The sequence below is a fragment of the Camarhynchus parvulus genome, chromosome Z (assembly GCF_901933205.1).
Source record: "Camarhynchus parvulus chromosome Z, STF_HiC, whole genome shotgun sequence".
Classification (NCBI taxonomy): Eukaryota; Metazoa; Chordata; class Aves; order Passeriformes; family Thraupidae; genus Camarhynchus; species Camarhynchus parvulus.
The window spans coordinates 61952390-61970003 of record NC_044601.1 but is presented as its reverse complement, the minus strand read 5'-3'; the positions used below and the strand labels follow the sequence as shown (position 1 = coordinate 61970003).

Below are 17614 nucleotides of genomic sequence, written 5' to 3'. Positions count from 1 at the left end.
AGGGAAGGGAGGAAGCATCCCCCGCCCCACCCGCTCTCCCCGCCGCTCCCGGGGGCCTTGCCCAAAAGTTGCCCGCGGAGCCGTCGCCGCGCCGGGCGCGGCTCCCGCCGCCGGAGGGGCTTCCTCGCCCGCCGGGAGCCCGGCACCCTGCCCCGCGGGGGACCCGGCCCTCCGGTGCCACATCCCCGCTCCTCCGGGCGACGCCGTCCCCGCTCCTGCCGGACACGGGTCCGACCCGAGGAGCCTCCTTCCTCCACCCCGCTGGGGACCCGTGTCGTGGTGGGACTCCCGCTCCAGTTCCACTGGGAACCGCGTCCTACCGAGGACCCCTTTCCTCCCCGGTCCCAACGGAGACATCCGCCCCGACGGGGAACCCTCTCCTACCGAGCCCCCACCGCCCCGTCCCCGCCGGAGACCCCGTCCCGATCCCGCCGGAAGGTCTCACCGGGCGCCCTGTCCTCTCGGGACGCCCCTCCCGCTCCCACCGGGAACCCCGATCCCGCTCCCGTTCCCTGTCCAACGCGGTGTCCCTATCCCGCTCCCGCCATGCACCCCCGCGTCGCCGGAGCCCCTCCGGCCGCTCTGTCCCTCACCAGGGCGGGTTTGGCCGCCAGGCTGGGGTTTTCCACCATGCCGCCGGCTCCGAGCGCCGCCCGGGGCTCGCCCCGCCGTCGCGGGGGGCACGGCCGGCTGCTCCGCCCGGTCCCGGCCCCGGCCCGCCGCTCACATGGCGCCGCACCCGCCGATATTTCTTTTATTCCGCAGCAGATGAGGGTGGGTGGGATTTTCCCCTCTTTTCTTTCTTTCTCTCTTTCTTCTTTTTTTTTTTTTTTTGCAACAAGTGGCAGTCAGACAGCAACACCCCTCCCCGCTCCCATTTGCTAGCGCACGTCTAGGGAGTCACCCGGGGAGGGCTGGGCTTACGGCAGCCCCGGGGGGTCGCCCCACGCCGGCCCGCCGAGAGCCGGCCCGGCGCCGCGGGAGGGACCGGGACCCGGGCCGGGGGCGCGGCGGGCTGGGAGACCCCCCAGTCTGTGTCCATGTGTGGGTGCTGGGCGAGGGGAGTGCATGAGGGTGTGTGCAGGCTGCGCACTCATAGATGTGTGAGGAGAAGGGAGTGTGAAGGAGGGAGGGTGTGTGAGGGGTCTGTGCGCACGTGTGTAAGAGGGTGCTGCACCCATCGCACACCTCTCAGAGGATCTGTCTGTGTGTGGGGATACCTGTGTGTGCTGGGAGAAGGTGAGTGTGTGCTCGTTGCCTGCGTGTGTGCAGTGGGATGGATGAGCCTCCCCCACAGGTGTGTGTGCAGGGTGTCTGAGCATGCCTGTGCACAGTGGGAGAAGTGAGTGTATTAAATGTGGGGGAGCCCCCACACACCAACAGGAAGGTGCCCAGGGTTTAAGGGGTGTGTACGCCCTGGTGGTGCGTGTGGAGGACGTGTGTCCATCACCTGGAGCAGTGGCCATGCACAAGTGTGTGTGGTAAGCAGTGTGCATTGTCAGAGGGGCTGAGCAACTGCAGTGTGCACACACGTGTGTGTTTGCTCTTGGGGACAATAATAAATGCCCTCTATGTGTCTGTGGGGAACTTGGGGGTGTGTGTTTTGTGTATTCACCTGTTGGTGTGTGCATTCTGTGTTGGGAAGGGTAGGAGGGGTAGGAGTGTGCACACGTGCTTTTTTGGGGGAGGTGGGTGTGTGTGCTCATGCTACCGATCCATGTGGAGGCACAAAGGGGTGTCTGGAGCAAGCTCCAAGTGCTGAACCCTGAGCTCCATCCTCAAGGGCTGGGGTATCACTGCAATGTGACCCATGACTGTCAGGCTAAGACTTTGAAGGGATTTTTGTGGCAGGTGCTGTGGGTGCCTGGCTGCTGGCTGAAGGGGTCAGATTGTAATGTAGCCTGGATGCCCAAAGAGGCTTCCTGGCACGGGTAGAACAAGGCTATGTGTCTCTGTCACTGGAGTGGCTCAATGCTCCTGGCTTGCCCTGTGTCCCTGCTTGCAGTGGGGTAAACTGGCACTGTGTGTCTGCAGGTGTCAGACAAGGATGTAAGTCAAGGGGAGAGCACGGCACCTCTCTGCCTTGGGTGCTGCTCACTGGCAGCATCCCCTGACTGTTTCCTTACTCTCCCTCCACCTGCCTGTCTGCCAGATTTTCCTGACTGCTTTCTCCATGAAGGAAACTTTGCCAGGAGGCAAAGGAAGCACCCACTCTTCCTTGGGCTTTTTTTGGCCAGGGCAGCTTGGGGAGCAGCATTGCCCCACAACACTGGGATACAAGGGACAGTGGCTTTGATTCCATCCCACGGCCAGGGCAGTTTGCCACTGAGACTTCCTACTGCTGCACTGGGTTTTGGTGGCATGGGATGACAGGAGGCTGGGTGGCAAGGGCTGGTAGCTCTGTCCCCTCCATGGGCACCTGTATGCTGCAGGGGCCAGGGGCAGCCAGCATGAGCCAAGTCTTCCCTTTTCCTTGAAGCATCTTGAGGAAAAACAGCCGCTGGCCATGCTGATGGCAGGAGCTGACTTTGCTCTCAGGCTCCATGGCCCAGCTCTGTCTGCTTCACCACTTCCCTCTGTGGGGGAAAGCTGCTGCTTCTGTGCTGTCCAGTTTCCCTATGAACATCTCCTGAGAAGCTACCCCATGTCCTGCCACAGCTCTGGTGATTCTCAGGGCTCCTTAAGCTCCTGGCACCTCAGCTGCATTGTGACACAGTGCACCATGCTCACCAGGGAGGCTCTCCTGGAAAAATCAGACCATTCCCTGGGAGCGCAGGGCAGCTCCCGACCCTGCAGGGCCCCCAGGCGCTGTTTATCTTTGCACAGGAGATAAATTAGCTGTCGGCCATCCTATTTCAGGGCTGGACAGCTGTAGCTTGCACTGGCCCATCCCATCCCGCTTCGGCAGAGGCAGGGACCTCCTGGTGCTTGCCAGCCCCTCTGAGTGCTAGTCAGTGTGGCACTCGTGTTGAATTGCCACTGGGAAGATGAGACCTGGCCCTATTTCAGAAGGATCCACATGGCCAGATGACCCTTGGGACTTATTGCACAGGACCCCATGCCACATGGTTCCAGCTTCCCCTCCCACTGCTGCTGCCTTGCACCCCACTGTGCTGCACCCTCTGCTCTGGGCTGTGCCTTATCCCCTGAAAGCTGGGCTGGGTGGGGTGAGACAGATGTGGTGACTTCTCCACGGCCCAACAGGAACCCAAGTGTTTGGGATAGCTCCCCTTCTGCAAGGCAGAGAGGTTGGGGTGCTTGGGTCAGTTTAGCACCCAGACCAGCTAGTGGCACCACCGAGGTCTCCAGAGGGTGCAGCGTGTCCCATTGCCTTGGGCATGGCCACCAAGGGACCTGTCCTACTCAGCTCCTCTCTAGAACCTCCACAGTGATAACAGCAGCTCTGGGGTTCTGCACATGTTTCATGAAGTATGTCAGGCTCTCCTTGGGGCAAGCAAGCAGGACCGTGTCCCCTTTGCTCCACTGCTCAGCATTTCACACCCATGGGGTCTGGTGATGCTCCCAGCTGGAGAGAAATTCCCCAAATGGCTATTGATAGCTGCAGCTGAGGCGGCACAGATGGATAGTGAGGGTATAGACGGGCACAGCAGACAGCAGAGCAGAGTGAGAGATACTTGGAGCAGAGAGATACCGCAGGAGGAATCGAGAGATAGATCCTGAGGGCTGATCAATACCCACTGCATGTGGAGGGACAGCAAGATAAAGCAAGTTGCAGGGGGAAGGTGTTAGGAGGGCAGCGATCTGCATTTGTCCTGGTGACAGCTCTGGGGAGAAGGCCCTCATGGTTGCTTCAGCTGGGATGTGGGTAGAGTCAGATTTGGGGTGCAGGGGCCTGTGGCTGACTCTCCTTGCTCATCTCCCGCCACTCCATAGGGGTTTTGGGCCCTTTGGGGTGTCCTGGGGTCCCGTGTGGTCTCTGGACACCAAAGGGTGTGTATTTCCTGTGTGTCCTGGTCACATCTGTCTCTCCAAGGAGTACCTGCTGCCTGTGGGCATTTTGAAGGACGCTGTGTCCCTGGGCAGCCAAGGGGGAAAGGGGCAAGCCCTGGCCATGGCACAGGGGCTGTGCTGCAGCTGGGTGATGATGAGCTTCCAACCTGTTCCTCCGTTTCTCCATGAGAAGCAAATGCTGCAGGCAGCTGGGTCAGGCCAGCATGGATTAGGGCATGGATGAGGAGGCACGGGAAGAAGAGGCAGAGGTACCAGCAGTATGCAGAACTTGCTGTCTTCAGAACTCATCTCTTCTTTGCTGGTCATTGGAGACACTTACCTGATTAAGAGGTTGCAACCACGAAAGGGATGCTTTCTGTGACCCTTTAATGAATGCTAGGCACTTGGTGCTCCATGCTGGGATGGGGGCGACCCCTCCTGCTGCAGCAGAGCAGCCAAGGTGCCTGGGTCTAAGCCCAGCTCCACCCTGCTGGCAGTTGCCCGAGCTACCCCATGCTATGTGGTTTCTCTGCTTGTCATGGTTTCTTTCTTCATGCCAGCTGAGCTGGGAATGCTGAGGAAGGAACCCCCAGAGCAGCCTTTTGCATGGACAGGGCTGCTGGCCCTGCAGCCAGGCTGGGGGGGATCCCCCGCCCGGTGTGGAGTTATTGACACGGGCACTACAGAAAACACTGCTGAGATTGTTCACACTAATGTTATTTAGCAGCAATATTTCCGTAATAAAAGAAATCAATGGGCAAGAGAAAAGACCTGTCCAGAGCTTTGATTTTCTTATTTTAATGGCATACTTATTTACTCCCACCAGCGTGCCCATCGGATTTTCATTACGCGGCCTTCGCTGTAAGTGGAGCGGTATTGATACGAGCTGCTGAGTTAGCGCCTTGCTGCGCGGGCCAGCTCGGGTGGGACTGCTCGTGTGCCCCAACGGGGCCCTGCCAAACCCTGGGAAACAGCCTGGGGTGAGCCAGGGAGCCTGGTAGCCACAGAACACACGTATGTGCACACACAGACCCTGCCCATGCGTGTGCACACACACACACACAGACACACACCCAGAGCTTGCCCATCCATGGGGTGCACACCTGCTGCCATGTGCACTGCAGGCTGTGCACACGCACAGGTGTGACACACGTGTGTCACTTACATGGGCATGCTCACACAGAGGAACAAAACTCCGGCTACACCCATGCACACACGTCCTACCCACATGTGGCCCAGCACTCACACACCTGCAGTTGCTCTGTATGGACAGATGCCTGTTTATAAATGTGTGATAAATGCCTGTTTATAAACGTGATGCCATTTTGAAGTATGTGCCAGCCCCCCCTGTTGTGCCCACACCCACCTGAAAAGTGTCCTACCTATATGCACACACAATCTGTGAACGCACACACGCGTGATGTGTCTGACAGCGTATGTGTGCACCTGTATGTGTGTGTGTGTGTGTGTGTGCAAACCTCTCAAAACCACCCGCTGTGTGTGGGTCCAACCATTCTCAGGGGGCCACAGACTCAGCACTGCCACTATCCCTCAAAAGGATGGAGCCCCCCGAGCTCCGGGATTGCCCATGGAAGCAGAGACCTGGCACCAGCCCAAGCCTTTGGTCACCAGTGACTGTGGTGGTGAGAGGAGTAACAGCACCATCTTCTGCCACTCCCCGGGAGCTGAGGCAGGGCTGATCCTGCCCAGCGATGTACTCCCAGCTCCCAGGACCTTGAGTGGGATGATACCAGCTTCCCCGGGGACACCCAGCTGTCAGCAGTACTGCTGCTGAGGCTGCAGCTGGCCTTCACTGTGGCACGGCTCAGCATGCTACAGAGACTCACCCAGAAACCCAAGTATGTGGGATAAACAACTTTATTACCGGTATCTCTGTTCAGGTAGCAAATTAAGAACTAGCCCATGTGCAGGGCTGCTGGTCAGCAGAACAGGGACAGTCCGGGGAGCAGGAGAATCAACATGCTACAGGCCTGGGTGGCCAGGAACACACTCGTGTGTTTGGCAGCAGAATGGAGGTGAAAGCCCTCCACCAAGCAGTGAGCTCACACGGGTCTGACCACAGGGGCGCAAGCAGGGTGCACATCTGGGTTTGGCTGGAATATTACAGCACTCTCTCGGCAGCCGGGATCCCATGCCGGGAGCTGAGCAGAGTGGCTGTCCCCAGGGGGGCTCACAGCCAAGGGAAGCGTTTTGAGGGGTGAGATCCCATCCTGAGCTAGTACAGACATTTGGGCACTCGAGGACACTAGGTGCGTGCATAGCCAAGAGGCCACGCAGAACGGGGTCTCCGTTAAGGCGACAGACGGTGGGTTTCCCCCTTGGGGGCCACTGCCTGGAGAGCACTGTGGGGAAGTGACCCTCTTCCAGCCCCAGCCACCCCCGAGGGCAGGTGACACACAGGGGAGCAGGGGGCCCTCCAGCACAGAAGCCGGGCTGTGGGGAAATGACCCTCCTTCCAGCCCCAGCCACCCTGAGAGCAGGGGACACACAGGGGAGCAGGGGGCTCTCCAGCACAGAAACCGGGCATCCCCCCACTGCCAGGGGTTCTCAGCGCAGATCCTGCCCTGTGCCAGGGTGACACTGTGTGCTGCCAACCCTCATCAGCAGGGATGGAGCCACAGGAGATGCTGCCAGCTGGACACAGCACTTTGCGCTGCCCGCAGTCCCGGCAGGCTGCCAGAGACAGGGGGGACTCACTGGCTGACCTCTGCAATGGGTGCTCTGGTCTGGTCTACCCTGTGCACCCTGCCCCGAGGGCAGCATTGTTCCCCTGATGTCTCAGGAGCTGAGGAAATCTTTCAGGGCCCGGGGACAGCCAGATCCAGCTTCTCTCCCACTGCATGCTGAGGGCACACAGGGGTGTTTGTACACTGCAAGGCCACTCCAGCCCCGAGGGATGGAAAAGCAGGACGTGACTCCGATAGAAAGGAGGGACAGGCAGGTAGTAAAGAGAACTGATGTCCTGTGTTGCTGTGACTGCCAAGGTCCCTCTGTCCTGGCACCCTGTTGGCCTGTGGGGAAAGGACAGAACAATTTGGGGAAGGCACAGGGGATCTCCTGCTGCCTCTGCTAGAACCTGGGCTTGGGGAGGAAGGGAAAGGAGCCAACTGGGCTCAGCAGGGTGCCCTGGTGAGACGGGCTCAGCACCCAAAGGTGCTGAAGAAGGCATTTGCTTCCAGGAGCAGCCCCTTTGCGTAGACACGCAGGGTGTAGAAGAGGGTGACGAAGTCCTGAGTGCTGAAGAGGGTGTCAGCCAGGGCGAAGGCGAGTGTGGAGGGGATGAAGCCCCGGCCGTACTCCACCATCCAGGTGCCTGCACTCCACTGCACTGACGTGGCCTCTCCCGCCTGGTGCACAATGGTATCGCCTGCCAAAACACACAATCAGCACTGCTCTGAGGGGCTGCCCCACATCCCACCCAAATGGGAGACATGGGATTAGGGCCTGCAGGGTTGAGCCCATCCCACCCCAGCCATACTCCCTTTTCTCTTACTACCACCCACTGACATGCTGGGACGTGCTACTGGGGACCCAAACTGCTCTGCCCTGAGCTCTTGGCTTCTGTTAGCTCAAAGGAAGAGCCCCAAAGAGATGGATGCAGCCCACAGGTCACCATACTGCTGCACTTACCTGGATAGTAGATCTCACTTCTGGTGGTCCCCTCCTTCCATTGCCGGAATGTCCCCGAGATGACAGTGTCAGAAATATCTGCCCAGTAGCGACCTGTGGGAGCACAGACAACACTGCCTCAGCGCCTCCCTGCCAGGGACAGCACAGGAGCCCAGGTCTGAATCGTGGAGCTGGAGGGTCAGGATGGCAGCCCCACTGCCTCAATACACCAAGAAGTGCCAACAGCTCTGATACCCTCGCTGTCTGTATGAAGAGCCATATACCACCAGCCAGGGCTGCTTGGTGTCCTAAAGCCCCATCATTTCCAATTTCTTTGGCATTTGCTGCCTCCTGAAGTATTGGGAGATGAGATGTCTGCCATCGCCTGCCAGCTGGATGCAGAGTCCTGGCCACACAGCATGTCACACACAGGGACCTGCAGATGCTGCAGGACACCATGGGGGCTGGTCGCCTTGCAGGGAAGGTTTGGCCAGCATCATTCACCCCATACAAGTAGCAAAACAGTGGGCTCCCTGTGCTGGGCACACCATGGCCAGCTGCACCTGAAGAATGGAATAGAAATAGCTCTGAGAACTCCCCTGCCAGCAGCCTGGTACCCCTGCTTACCTGAGTGTCCCCCAGTGTCGACAGCTGTCCCGAAGAGCAGCACGTACTCGGTGAGCGAGGCATGGAGCAGGCACATGGAGCCCATCCACCCGCCCGCATTCACAAACACCCACTGCAGGTCCTCATCTGGCAGGATGTGCCCTGGGTGCTTCTTTCGCAGCTCCACAATGATCTTGGAGAAAGCCAGCTCATGGTCCAGCCCTGCAGCACCCACGGTCACTGTAAGTCCCCGGCACAGAAAAAGCTCAGCCGACCAACCCCCCCAGATCCCCTGCACAGCCATAGGGTTTCAGTGCACCCCTGGAGAGGTCTGCCTAGGGAAGATATCTCCTCTCTCCAGCCATCAGCTCCCGCTGACCCAGCTCCACCGCCTGCCTGGATGGTGACAGAGGATAAGCAGCGCCGAGTGCTCCAGTCCTACAGCCCGTCCCAGGTGTTGGGCAATATGGGAGTTATAATAACGTGACAGTGCCCCTGTCCTGGTGACATGCAGCCCTGACCAAACTCCCTGTGCCCTATGGGGACAGCCCTCGTCTGAAGCCCCGGGCCTCACCCACCTGGGGCTTCAGCCCCAACCAGGCTGGATCATGCCGCTGCCCTGGCTCCCTTTGCTCCAGTCCCATCTTCCACCCCGCTTTTCCTGTTGCTATTCCCCGGTACCGATCCCCTCCCTCTCCCAGTCTTGCTGCCCAGGTCCAGCTCCCTGCCTCTCCCTGACCCCAGCTCCATTCCCCATTCCCCCCATGATCCCGGCCCCCCTGTACCGAATTCTCCTCGGTCCTTCGTCCCCGCTACGCCTCCCCCCTCCAGCCCAGGCCGCCGCTCCCCGCCACGTCCCCGGCTCCTCTCTCCATCCCCAACCCCTTGCCTATCCCCATCCCCACCGCCATCCCTCCTCGGCCGCACTCCCCGCCGCCCCTCCGCGTCCCCACGGGCGGCGCGTACCCGCGTGGTGCCGGGCGAGCTGTGCGATCTCGGCAGAGCTGAACTCGTACCGCTTAGCCGCCAGCCACCCGCGCAGCCCCTGCAGCAGCAGCGCCAGCGCGCCCAGCGCCAGCCCGGCCCGCAGCGCCCGCCGCCCCCACGCTGCACCCATGCCGCGCTCCGCCGCCCCCGGCACCGGGAGCGGGACCCGGGCCGGGACCGCCCCCGCCGCGGCCACGCCACTCACGGCCCGGGCTGCTGCGCCGGCGCAGAGGGGCGGGGCGGGAGCCTGAGGAGGCCGAGCCCGCCGGGTTTCCGGGAGTGGGGAGGCATGGAGCCATCGCTGGCCGGGGCGGCGGAGGGGGGTGACCGCTTCCGTGCCAGCGGTACGGATGGGGTTGCCTTCCTCCATCCTTCCCCTCAGACCCCCGGCGGGGCCCAGCACGATCCCGGGAAGCGGGAGCTGCGGGGACCTTCCCTGCCCAGAGCAGCGGGGCTCCCGGGCTGGGGCAGGGAGGAAGGGGTGAAGCTGAGGGAGAGGTGAAGCTGAGGGAGGGCATAAAGTGGCGTGTATAAGGCAGACCGTCCTGCTTGCCCCGTGAGGGGGCCGGGCGAGCGGGGTACGTGTACCCCCATTGCGGGGGGGGGCGTGCCACAGCTCTCCCTGCCCACAGAGCACCAGCACGTTCGGTACAACCCGCTGAGGGACGACTGGGTGCTGGTATCGGCCCACCGGGTAAAGCGCCCTTGGCAGGGTCAGCTTGAGAAGCCGCCCCCCGAGGATGTGCCCCGCTGGGACCCCAAGAACCCCCTCTGCCCTGGGGCCACCCGGGCCAATGGCGAGGTACCAGCAGGGACACGGGGACCCGGGCTGCCCCTGCCACCCCCTCCTGCCTTCATACCGTCTCTCACCCCGGCAGGTGAACCCCAAGTACGAGGGTACTTTCGTCTTCCCAAATGACTTCCCTGCACTGCAGCCCGATGCTCCAGAGCCTGGTAACTTTGGGGAGCAGAGCAGGCTGCTGGGGACCCCCCGACTTGGGGCCTAGGGCTGCTGCAAGGCGGCCTGGAGAGGCTTGGGTTCTGCCTCAGCACTTTCTCCCTGTCCCCTCTCTGTCCTTCCTCAGATGACAATGATCACCCCTTGTTTCGAGCTGCCCCAGCCCGGGGTGTGTGGTAAGTACCTACATGGCTCCAGCAGGTTTGGGACACAATTTGTCAAAAACCTGTGGAATGGTGCTGGGCTGGGTGTTCTCCCCTCATGCAGTGTCTGTACTGTACACAGCTGCTCAGTTTTGGGGTAATTCTGGGGGTTTTGGCCCTGTCCCTTGTCCCACATCCCACTGCGCCCAGCAAAGGTGTGAGGGTCTCCGGAGACATCTGCAGTCGCAGATAAGTGTGTTTCTCCTACAGCAAGGTGATGTGTTTCCACCCCTGGTCGGACCTGACGCTGCCCCTCATGTCCCTGCCAGAGATCCGGGCTGTCGTCGATGCGTGGGCGGAGCTGGCAAAGGAGCTGGGTGCTTCCTACCCCTGGGTGCAGGTGTGGGGCTGCTGGGGGCTGCTCTTTTGTGGGTGAAGGTGGGAGGCCAGCACTGCGTACTCTGGCAGTACTTGGGGTTGGGAGCATCCTAGTTGTGTGTGGGTCTCTTGTTTTGTGTCCTTTGTGCCCTTTGAGCCCTGCTGAGCCTTTCCACACCCTTGGGTGTGAGGCTCTGTCCTCCTGCAGGTTGCTTCCCTGCTGTGCTGGGGACACCACGACAGCCTGCAGCGGGGGCCCTGTGGCTGGGGCCTGCTGGCTGCACCTCTTCCTATTCTCACAGATCTTCGAGAACAAGGGAGCCATGATGGGCTGCTCCAACCCGCACCCCCACTGCCAGGTGAGGCTGTCCCACCTCTGACCTGGCTGAACTACAAGTCCCTGTGGTGACCCTACAAACCCTGAGGGCAGATGTGAACAGCAGTCACCCTGCCCTGGCCCCGAAGCTTTTTACAGCGAGTGTCGGTGGTCCTGTCACCCTCCCTCTGGGGACTGTCTCTTGTGGCTGTCACATGCCAGACTCTCCACCTGGTGGCAGCAGGGACCTCCAGATGAGCAGCAGGACTAGGGATACCCCTGCAAATGAGGGCTATGAGTGCCTCAGTCCTGTCCTGCAATGTCCCTCCCAGGTGTGGGCCAGCAGCTTCCTCCCGAACGAGGCGAGCCTGGAGGACCGGAGCCAGCGCCAGCACCTGAGCCAGCACGGCGTGCCCATGCTGCTGGAGTATGCTGAGCAGGAGGCTCGCCGAAAGGTGAAGGCATGGATGTTGTCCATGTATCCCCTCCCTGGGAGCTGGCTCCAGGAGGGGATACATGGACAGGAGATGGACCCTAGGAGTGCCCTGGGGAGTTGGGACTTTGTGTGTCCCCATCAAGCACTGTGTGTAACACCCCCCTGCGGTGCTACAGGCTGGGGACAGAGTGGCTGGACGGTGGTCAGGCAGAAAGGGATGTGGGGATGGTGGTTGGCAGTTGGCTGAACATGAGCCAGCAGTGTGCCCAGGTGGCCAAGAAGGCCAATGGCTTCTGGCCTATATCAGGAATAGTGTGGTCAGGAGGACCAGGGAAGTCATTCTTTCCCTGTACTTGGCACTGGTGAGGCTCCACATTAAATGCCAGTGTCCAGTTCTGGGTCCCCAATTTAGGAAGGACATTGAGATGCTCAAATTCATCTGGTCAAAGGCAGCAAGGCTGGTGGAAGATCTGAAACACAAGCCCTATGAAGAAGCTGGGGGAGATGGGGCTGTTTAACTTGGAATAAAAGGAGGCTTGGGGGAGACCTTATCACTGTGCTACTCCCTGAAAGGATGTTTTAGTGGGGCGGTCAGTCACTTCTGCCAGGCAACCAGTGACAGGACAAGATGACGCAGTCTTAAGCTGTGCTAGGGAAGTTTAGGCTAGACATTAGGAAAAAATTATTCAATGAAGGAGTGATTGGGCATTGGAATGGGCTGCCCAGGGAGGTGGTGTAGTCAAAAAGACTGGGTGTGGCATTCAGGGCTATGGTTTAGTTGATAAGGTGGTGTTAGATCATAGGTTGGACTTGGTGATCTCAGAAGTCTTTTCCAACCTGGCTGATTCTGTGATTCTGTGCCCTGCAGGAGCGGCTGGTGGTGGAGAATGCAGACTGGCTGGTCGTGGTGCCATACTGGGCCACCTGGCCCTACGAGACCCTGCTGCTGCCCCGCCGCCATGTCTGTCGCCTCCAGGACCTCAGTGACAGTGAGAAGGACAGTGAGTGGTCCTGAGCTTTGTTGTACCCCATCCCACATCCTTTGGGCTTGACCTTTGTTATGAGGCAGCCATGCTGGTGCTGGAGGCCTTGTGTCCTTGGGGTGGGAGGTGCCGAGCTTAGCTGGGGAGGGGAATGGCACCTCTGTTATGTTAGGACAAGAACTAGTTGTTAGGATAAGAACTAGCGCTTCTTGTGGTACTTGTGTCCTTTTGGGGTGATGAAGCACATGGTGCTCCCTGCTTTGGTGGGAGGCTTCTCCTGGTGCTTTGCTCGGGCTCCCTGTGTGAGTGAGGAGAGGTGAGAATTTCCAAGTGCATCCCTCCTGCCTGTCACTGATGTCCACCCAGGGACAGGTGTTGCGGGTGACCCCACTGCACACCTGGCAAGCTGCTGGCCAGCTTGGGGTGTGAATCTCTGTCACTTTCCTGCAGGCCTGGCCTCCATCATGCAGAGGCTGCTCATCAAGTACGACAACCTCTTCGAAGTCTCCTTCCCCTACTCCATGGGCTGGCATGGTGAGTGGCATGGCTCTGCAATCCTCTCATCCACATCCCTGTCTCCTCCTTGTGGCTCATGCAATGCCTCTACCTCTTGGAATCTCTGCTGGTCAGAGTCACCCCAAGATGTGTTAGAAAGTCTCTTTTCCCAGTCAGGCAGTCAAAGGAGGAGTCAGAACTCTTCAGTTCTCGATCTCAAGGTTGTTTATTGTTTCTTATCTATAAAATTCTCTCTCCTGTCCAACCGAGGTCCGCTCAGCAGGACAGTCAGAGGCACTCTGCCTACTAAAAACTACATGTACAATATTTACAATTACTTTCCAATACCTATCACCTATGTTTCACAGTGAGCTTCTGCTCTAAACCAATTTAAAAGTGCCAGCATCACAGAAGAAGATGGAGACCAAGAAGAAGAAGGAGAAAGGCTGGACACACCCAGTTCCCTCCATCTTGCCCCCTGAACCCCCATTTTAAAAACTCAAAAAAAATCTATTTTTCACCCTGTGACAAACTGATTGTTATTATACTTATAATTTTGTGGCTTGCAGATCCTCCTATAAGGGTGGTAACTTTTTCCATGGGTCATAATAAGTCACAGGTGTCTTGGGCTCTGTGCCAGAGTCTCTGAGCCTCCTGGCAGGGGTCCTGGCAATCCAGAACAGCCAGAGAGATGTCCTGAATTCTGACATCTACTCCCTGCAGGAGCCCCCACAGGCTCCTACCTGGAGGAGGACTGCAAGCACTGGCAGCTCCATGCCCACTACTACCCCCCTCTGCTGCGCTCCGCCACAGTCCGCAAGTTCATGGTGGGGTACGAGATGCTGGCGCAGGCACAGAGGGACCTCACCCCGGAGCAGGTGAGTGCAGCTCAGGGGGATTGGGGCACCCAGGGGGCTGTGTGCCAGGGCTGTCCCTGGGAGCAGCCCCTGGCTGTCCCTTGTGCTGTGCCCTGCAGGCAGCCGAGCGCCTGAGGAGCCTCCCCGAGGTGCACTACAAGAAGAGGCCTGAGGAGGTGTGATGGGAGCAGCAGATCATCCAGTCCTCAGATGTGAGTGTGAGAGGGGGTTTTATTGCTTCCCACCACTACCTGAAGGGAGGTCATAGCCACGTGGGGGCTGGTCTTTTCTCCCAGATAGGGAGGGAGGTTCTAACTAATGATAGGATAAGAGGGAGCAGCCTGAAGTTGTGCTAGGGGAGGTTTAGATTGGATGTTGGGGAATATTTGTTCACCAGAAGGGTGGTCAGACATGGGAACAGGCTGCCCACGGAAGTGGTGGAATCACTGTTGCCTGGAAATATATTTAAAAAATGTGTAAGTGTGGCACTTAGGGACGTGGTTTAGTGGTGGGCTTCACAGTGCTGCACTAAGAGTAGAGGTTTCAGATTTTATCATTTGGTGTGCTCGGTGAGGTCACAAGTCAGCTGGGAGTGGTGACAGCCGAGGTCTGGGAATTCATGTCGGTTGTGAGCCCTCTGAACTCCCAGATTCTCCTGAACCTTGTCACAGTTTGGCTTGTTTTTGGGACTGGTTTTGCCTGTTTGGGGACTCGGGGTCTAATCCTGTGGCATCCTTGTGTAGGTGGTGTTCCTTGTCTCTTTCACCATCCCAGGCTCTGTCTCTGGCCCCATGCTCCTACCACCACTAAAGAGGACTTACCCTCCTTACCAGTCCAGTCTCACCGGTGGGACTGGAATTTCTTCTGCCCCATGGAGTGGCACAACCCCCCTGGAAAATAAAACCTGGAAGCAAAGTGACTCTGCCTGTGTTTTCGTGGCTCTCAGTCCTAGGTGGGAGGTTTGGGGTCTCTGGGGAAGACCCCAGCTGCCAGTGGGGGGTAACACGGGGCTCAGGGGTTGTGCTGGCAGCCCAATACCTGTTGCTTGTGTCCCTGCCTCTGCGCTGCCTCCTCTTCCTCCCTGGGGGGAGCTCTGAGTCTGTCTCTAAGCGCTGCAGGCTTGTGGAGCAGTGGGAAACAGAGGAAGAATGGATGCAGCCCAAGGCCTAGCCAGCTCCTGGGAGAGGGCTGAGCCCTGGCAGACTTGCTGCACGGAGGCTGCTGGCTGAGATGCTCAGCCCTGGAGCTGTTCCTCCTCGTCCTCTCTGGCTGGGACTGCTGGGTGGCAGCCCTCATGCTGCAGGTACAGGGGCTGCTGGGATGCTGCCAGGGGATGGCTCATCATTCACCTGGGGGCTGCCAGGGAGTCCAGCTTTCTTCCTGGTGCTGCTCTCCCTTCCACTGTGCCCATCCATGGGGTAGGATAGTGCCAGCCTGGGCTCTGGGCTGAAATGGGGGATATTCTATTCACCACTGTCTTTGCTCTCCTCCCTTTCCCTCCAGGAAAGCCCTGGGACTCTGCAGGGGTAGGTGATGGACAGTGATGCCACCACAGCTGATGCGGGGGGACGCCAAGCACTATGAACCCTCACGCCATCACAAATAGTTTTTATTTGTCACTAATGAGCCATTCTTACAGCTCTCTAATGAGACCCCTCTGCTTGTCCAGTCTGTGAGTGTGCTCCTGGGGTCTAGAAATACCTTGCAAGGAGAGAAATGTTCTCCTCCTGCCTCCAAGACAGCAGTCCATGGGGAGGGCTGTGTTCCCTGTGCCCCATCTGTGCGTTGCTCCCCATGGGGCTAGGACAGATGGAAGGGCCTCCTGCCTGTGTGATGCTGGATGCCCTCCTACATGCTGGTCCTATCTTTCCATCTGATTGCCTCATCCCGGAGCCCACAAATGCCCTCACCTGACCTCAGCCCTCCCCATGTGCTCCGGGGCTGTGGGGAGGAGCTGGTGGCTGACCCTTGAGCTCGGAGCTGTCATTGTACACAGCATCCCTCACCAGGGCATCAGGGCTGCCCAGCTGGGAATGTGGCCTCTTGCAAAACTGATTTCTCCCCTCCTGGGACAAACAGAGTCCGTTTGATCTCTGCCACCATCCCGGTCATGAGCCTTTTCCATTGCAACAAGTGCCTCTGCTCCAACTTCCCAACTTCCCTGCTTATTCTCCAGGGTCCTGGGGAAGCGGCAACAAATTGCCTTAAGTGTGGCAATCCAGCTCAGGGTAATTAGCCGCTGAACCGGTTGTAACGAAGCTAGTCATCTCCCGGCAGGGGCAGTTAGCTGTGATTTAATGGCCCGGCGGCTCCCAGCCCCGGGCTGCCGCGCCTCGGCCCGCGGCCGTAAATGAAACTCGCAGTTAAGTCAAGCGGTATTAAACTTTACAGTCGCCGTCTCTGAAAACGGGACTCTCTCCAATAAATCAGGGCAAGTGGGATTGTAAATACCGAGGCAGGATCCATATTGCTTAATTAAACAGCACCTAATGAACAGCCTGTTTGTTGTGTTGTGATTTAGGATGGAGGCTGGGGAGGCAGTGCGTGCTCAGGGGGGCTGGTGCCCGTGCCACGGTGCCCTCTGCTGCAGGTACCAGCTGCTCAAGTTTATCTGCTGCTAAAAAATCTCGGAGATGGCCTGTGAATTAGTTTGGGTTTTTTTTTTTTTTTAGTTAAAACAAAATCCCCCCTCTGAAATCTGAAACAGGGTGAAAGCAGGAGTTAGGGAGGAGGAGGAGGAGGGGGTACACCCTGTTGTGAGAGCTTGACCCTGGTTATGCTGAGCTCCCCACTTCCTCACAACAGCTCCAACCTCCTCTTGCCCTCATACTTTTGTCTTGTGCACGGGGGTGCATAAGGCTGGAAGGGAGCAATGAGCCTTTCCCGTGGCACAGGGAGGCATCAGGGTGGTGCAAATGGAGCTGCTGGCGATGCAAAGGCATTGCAATTATTAGGAACTATCGCTGGTGTGCTGTAAAGCCCCAAGCCTTTTATATTTTGGTAGTTGCAGTCCACTTGTAATTAAAAAGTGATTTATTGCAGGAGATTAAAAAAGTCCAGCTGGTGAGGGATGAGGGAGTGGAAGGCCTGCGGGGTACCCAGCTGTTGTTCTGGACCTGGGAGCATCAAAGGGGAGCTGAGGCCCATTGGGGCTCCCCATAAGGACGTTCCTTGATGCTGTTTCATTTCTCCAGGGGAGCTGTTGGAAATCCTGGGAGAAGTATCTCTGTGACTGGGTCATCCTTGTCCTGAGTCTCCATCTCCCAGCATGAGGGCAGAAATCTCCTCTGCAATCACTGCCCTGAGCTGCTCTGAAAGGATGAACAGGGCAGGTGCTGGGGAGAGTGAGAGGAACTCAAGCATGGAATTAATGGGTTAAAATCCACTGGGGTCCCACAGGGGTGTTTGCACCCTCTGTGGTGCACTAATGGGTCTGTGAGGGATTAGGAAAGGGACAGAATGCTGCTGCGCCAGGCTGGCACAAGCTGTGCTCTGCCAGAAGCGAGGGATACACCCAGTGGGGGATCCAGATATACAGAGACGCTTGAGGGGGTGTGGCCAGGAATTTATTTTCATTTTTGTCCCATTTTCTGATGCCACTGAAAGAAATTGGTCAATCTGCCAAGGGATTTGGCTTCCCCGAAGCTCCTGGAGCTTTGTCTCTACTGAAACGAGCCAATGTCCTTGCCTGGGTTGTAACAGTGGCTGGGTCCAACATTGTACCTGCCCTACGTGTTTGGGAGACCCAGAGCACCCCCAGCTTTGACACTGACTCCTTCTGTGGCCATGGTTGAGCCTGGGGTGCCAGTCTGGAAGGCACCTGGTGGACAGACACCATTTGGCACGAGCACTTCATGGTGGAGGGCAACTGCTG

At 58.5% G+C, this 17614-nt stretch overlaps 2 protein-coding genes across 5 annotated transcripts; one reads left to right on the top strand and one right to left on the bottom strand.

Moving 5' to 3' along the window:
- Positions 1-5819: 5819 nt before the first annotated feature.
- On the bottom strand, positions 5820-9324 carry SIGMAR1 (sigma non-opioid intracellular receptor 1). Of its 2 annotated transcripts, XM_030968605.1 has the most exons (4): positions 9154-9324; positions 8209-8409; positions 7603-7695; positions 5820-7339 (listed from the first exon to the last, which is right to left on the bottom strand). In XM_030968605.1, the coding sequence occupies exons 1-4, from the start codon at positions 9302-9304 to the stop codon at positions 7113-7115; spliced, it is 672 nt and encodes a 223-aa protein (XP_030824465.1). In that variant the 5' UTR covers positions 9305-9324; the 3' UTR covers positions 5820-7112. The 2 variants fall into 2 exon arrangements, with proteins under 2 accessions (XP_030824465.1, XP_030824466.1); XM_030968606.1 differs by lacking the exon at positions 9154-9324 and having other exon boundaries at positions 8256-8307.
- An 89-nt stretch (positions 9325-9413) lies between these two features.
- Positions 9414-14650, top strand: GALT (galactose-1-phosphate uridylyltransferase). 3 transcript variants are annotated; one of them, XM_030968769.1, is made up of 12 exons: positions 9414-9518; positions 9807-9976; positions 10053-10128; positions 10260-10308; positions 10546-10675; positions 10956-11012; positions 11302-11424; positions 12274-12406; positions 12839-12922; positions 13607-13761; positions 13860-13952; positions 14515-14650. In XM_030968769.1, exons 1-11 carry the CDS (start codon positions 9464-9466, stop codon positions 13920-13922), a joined length of 1095 nt encoding a protein of 364 aa, XP_030824629.1. In that variant the 5' UTR covers positions 9414-9463; the 3' UTR covers positions 13923-13952; positions 14515-14650. The 3 variants fall into 3 exon arrangements, with proteins under 3 accessions (XP_030824629.1, XP_030824628.1, XP_030824631.1); XM_030968768.1 differs by having other exon boundaries at positions 14484-14650; XM_030968771.1 differs by lacking the exon at positions 9807-9976 and having other exon boundaries at positions 9433-9518; positions 14484-14650.
- The last annotated feature ends 2964 nt before the right edge of the window (positions 14651-17614 follow it).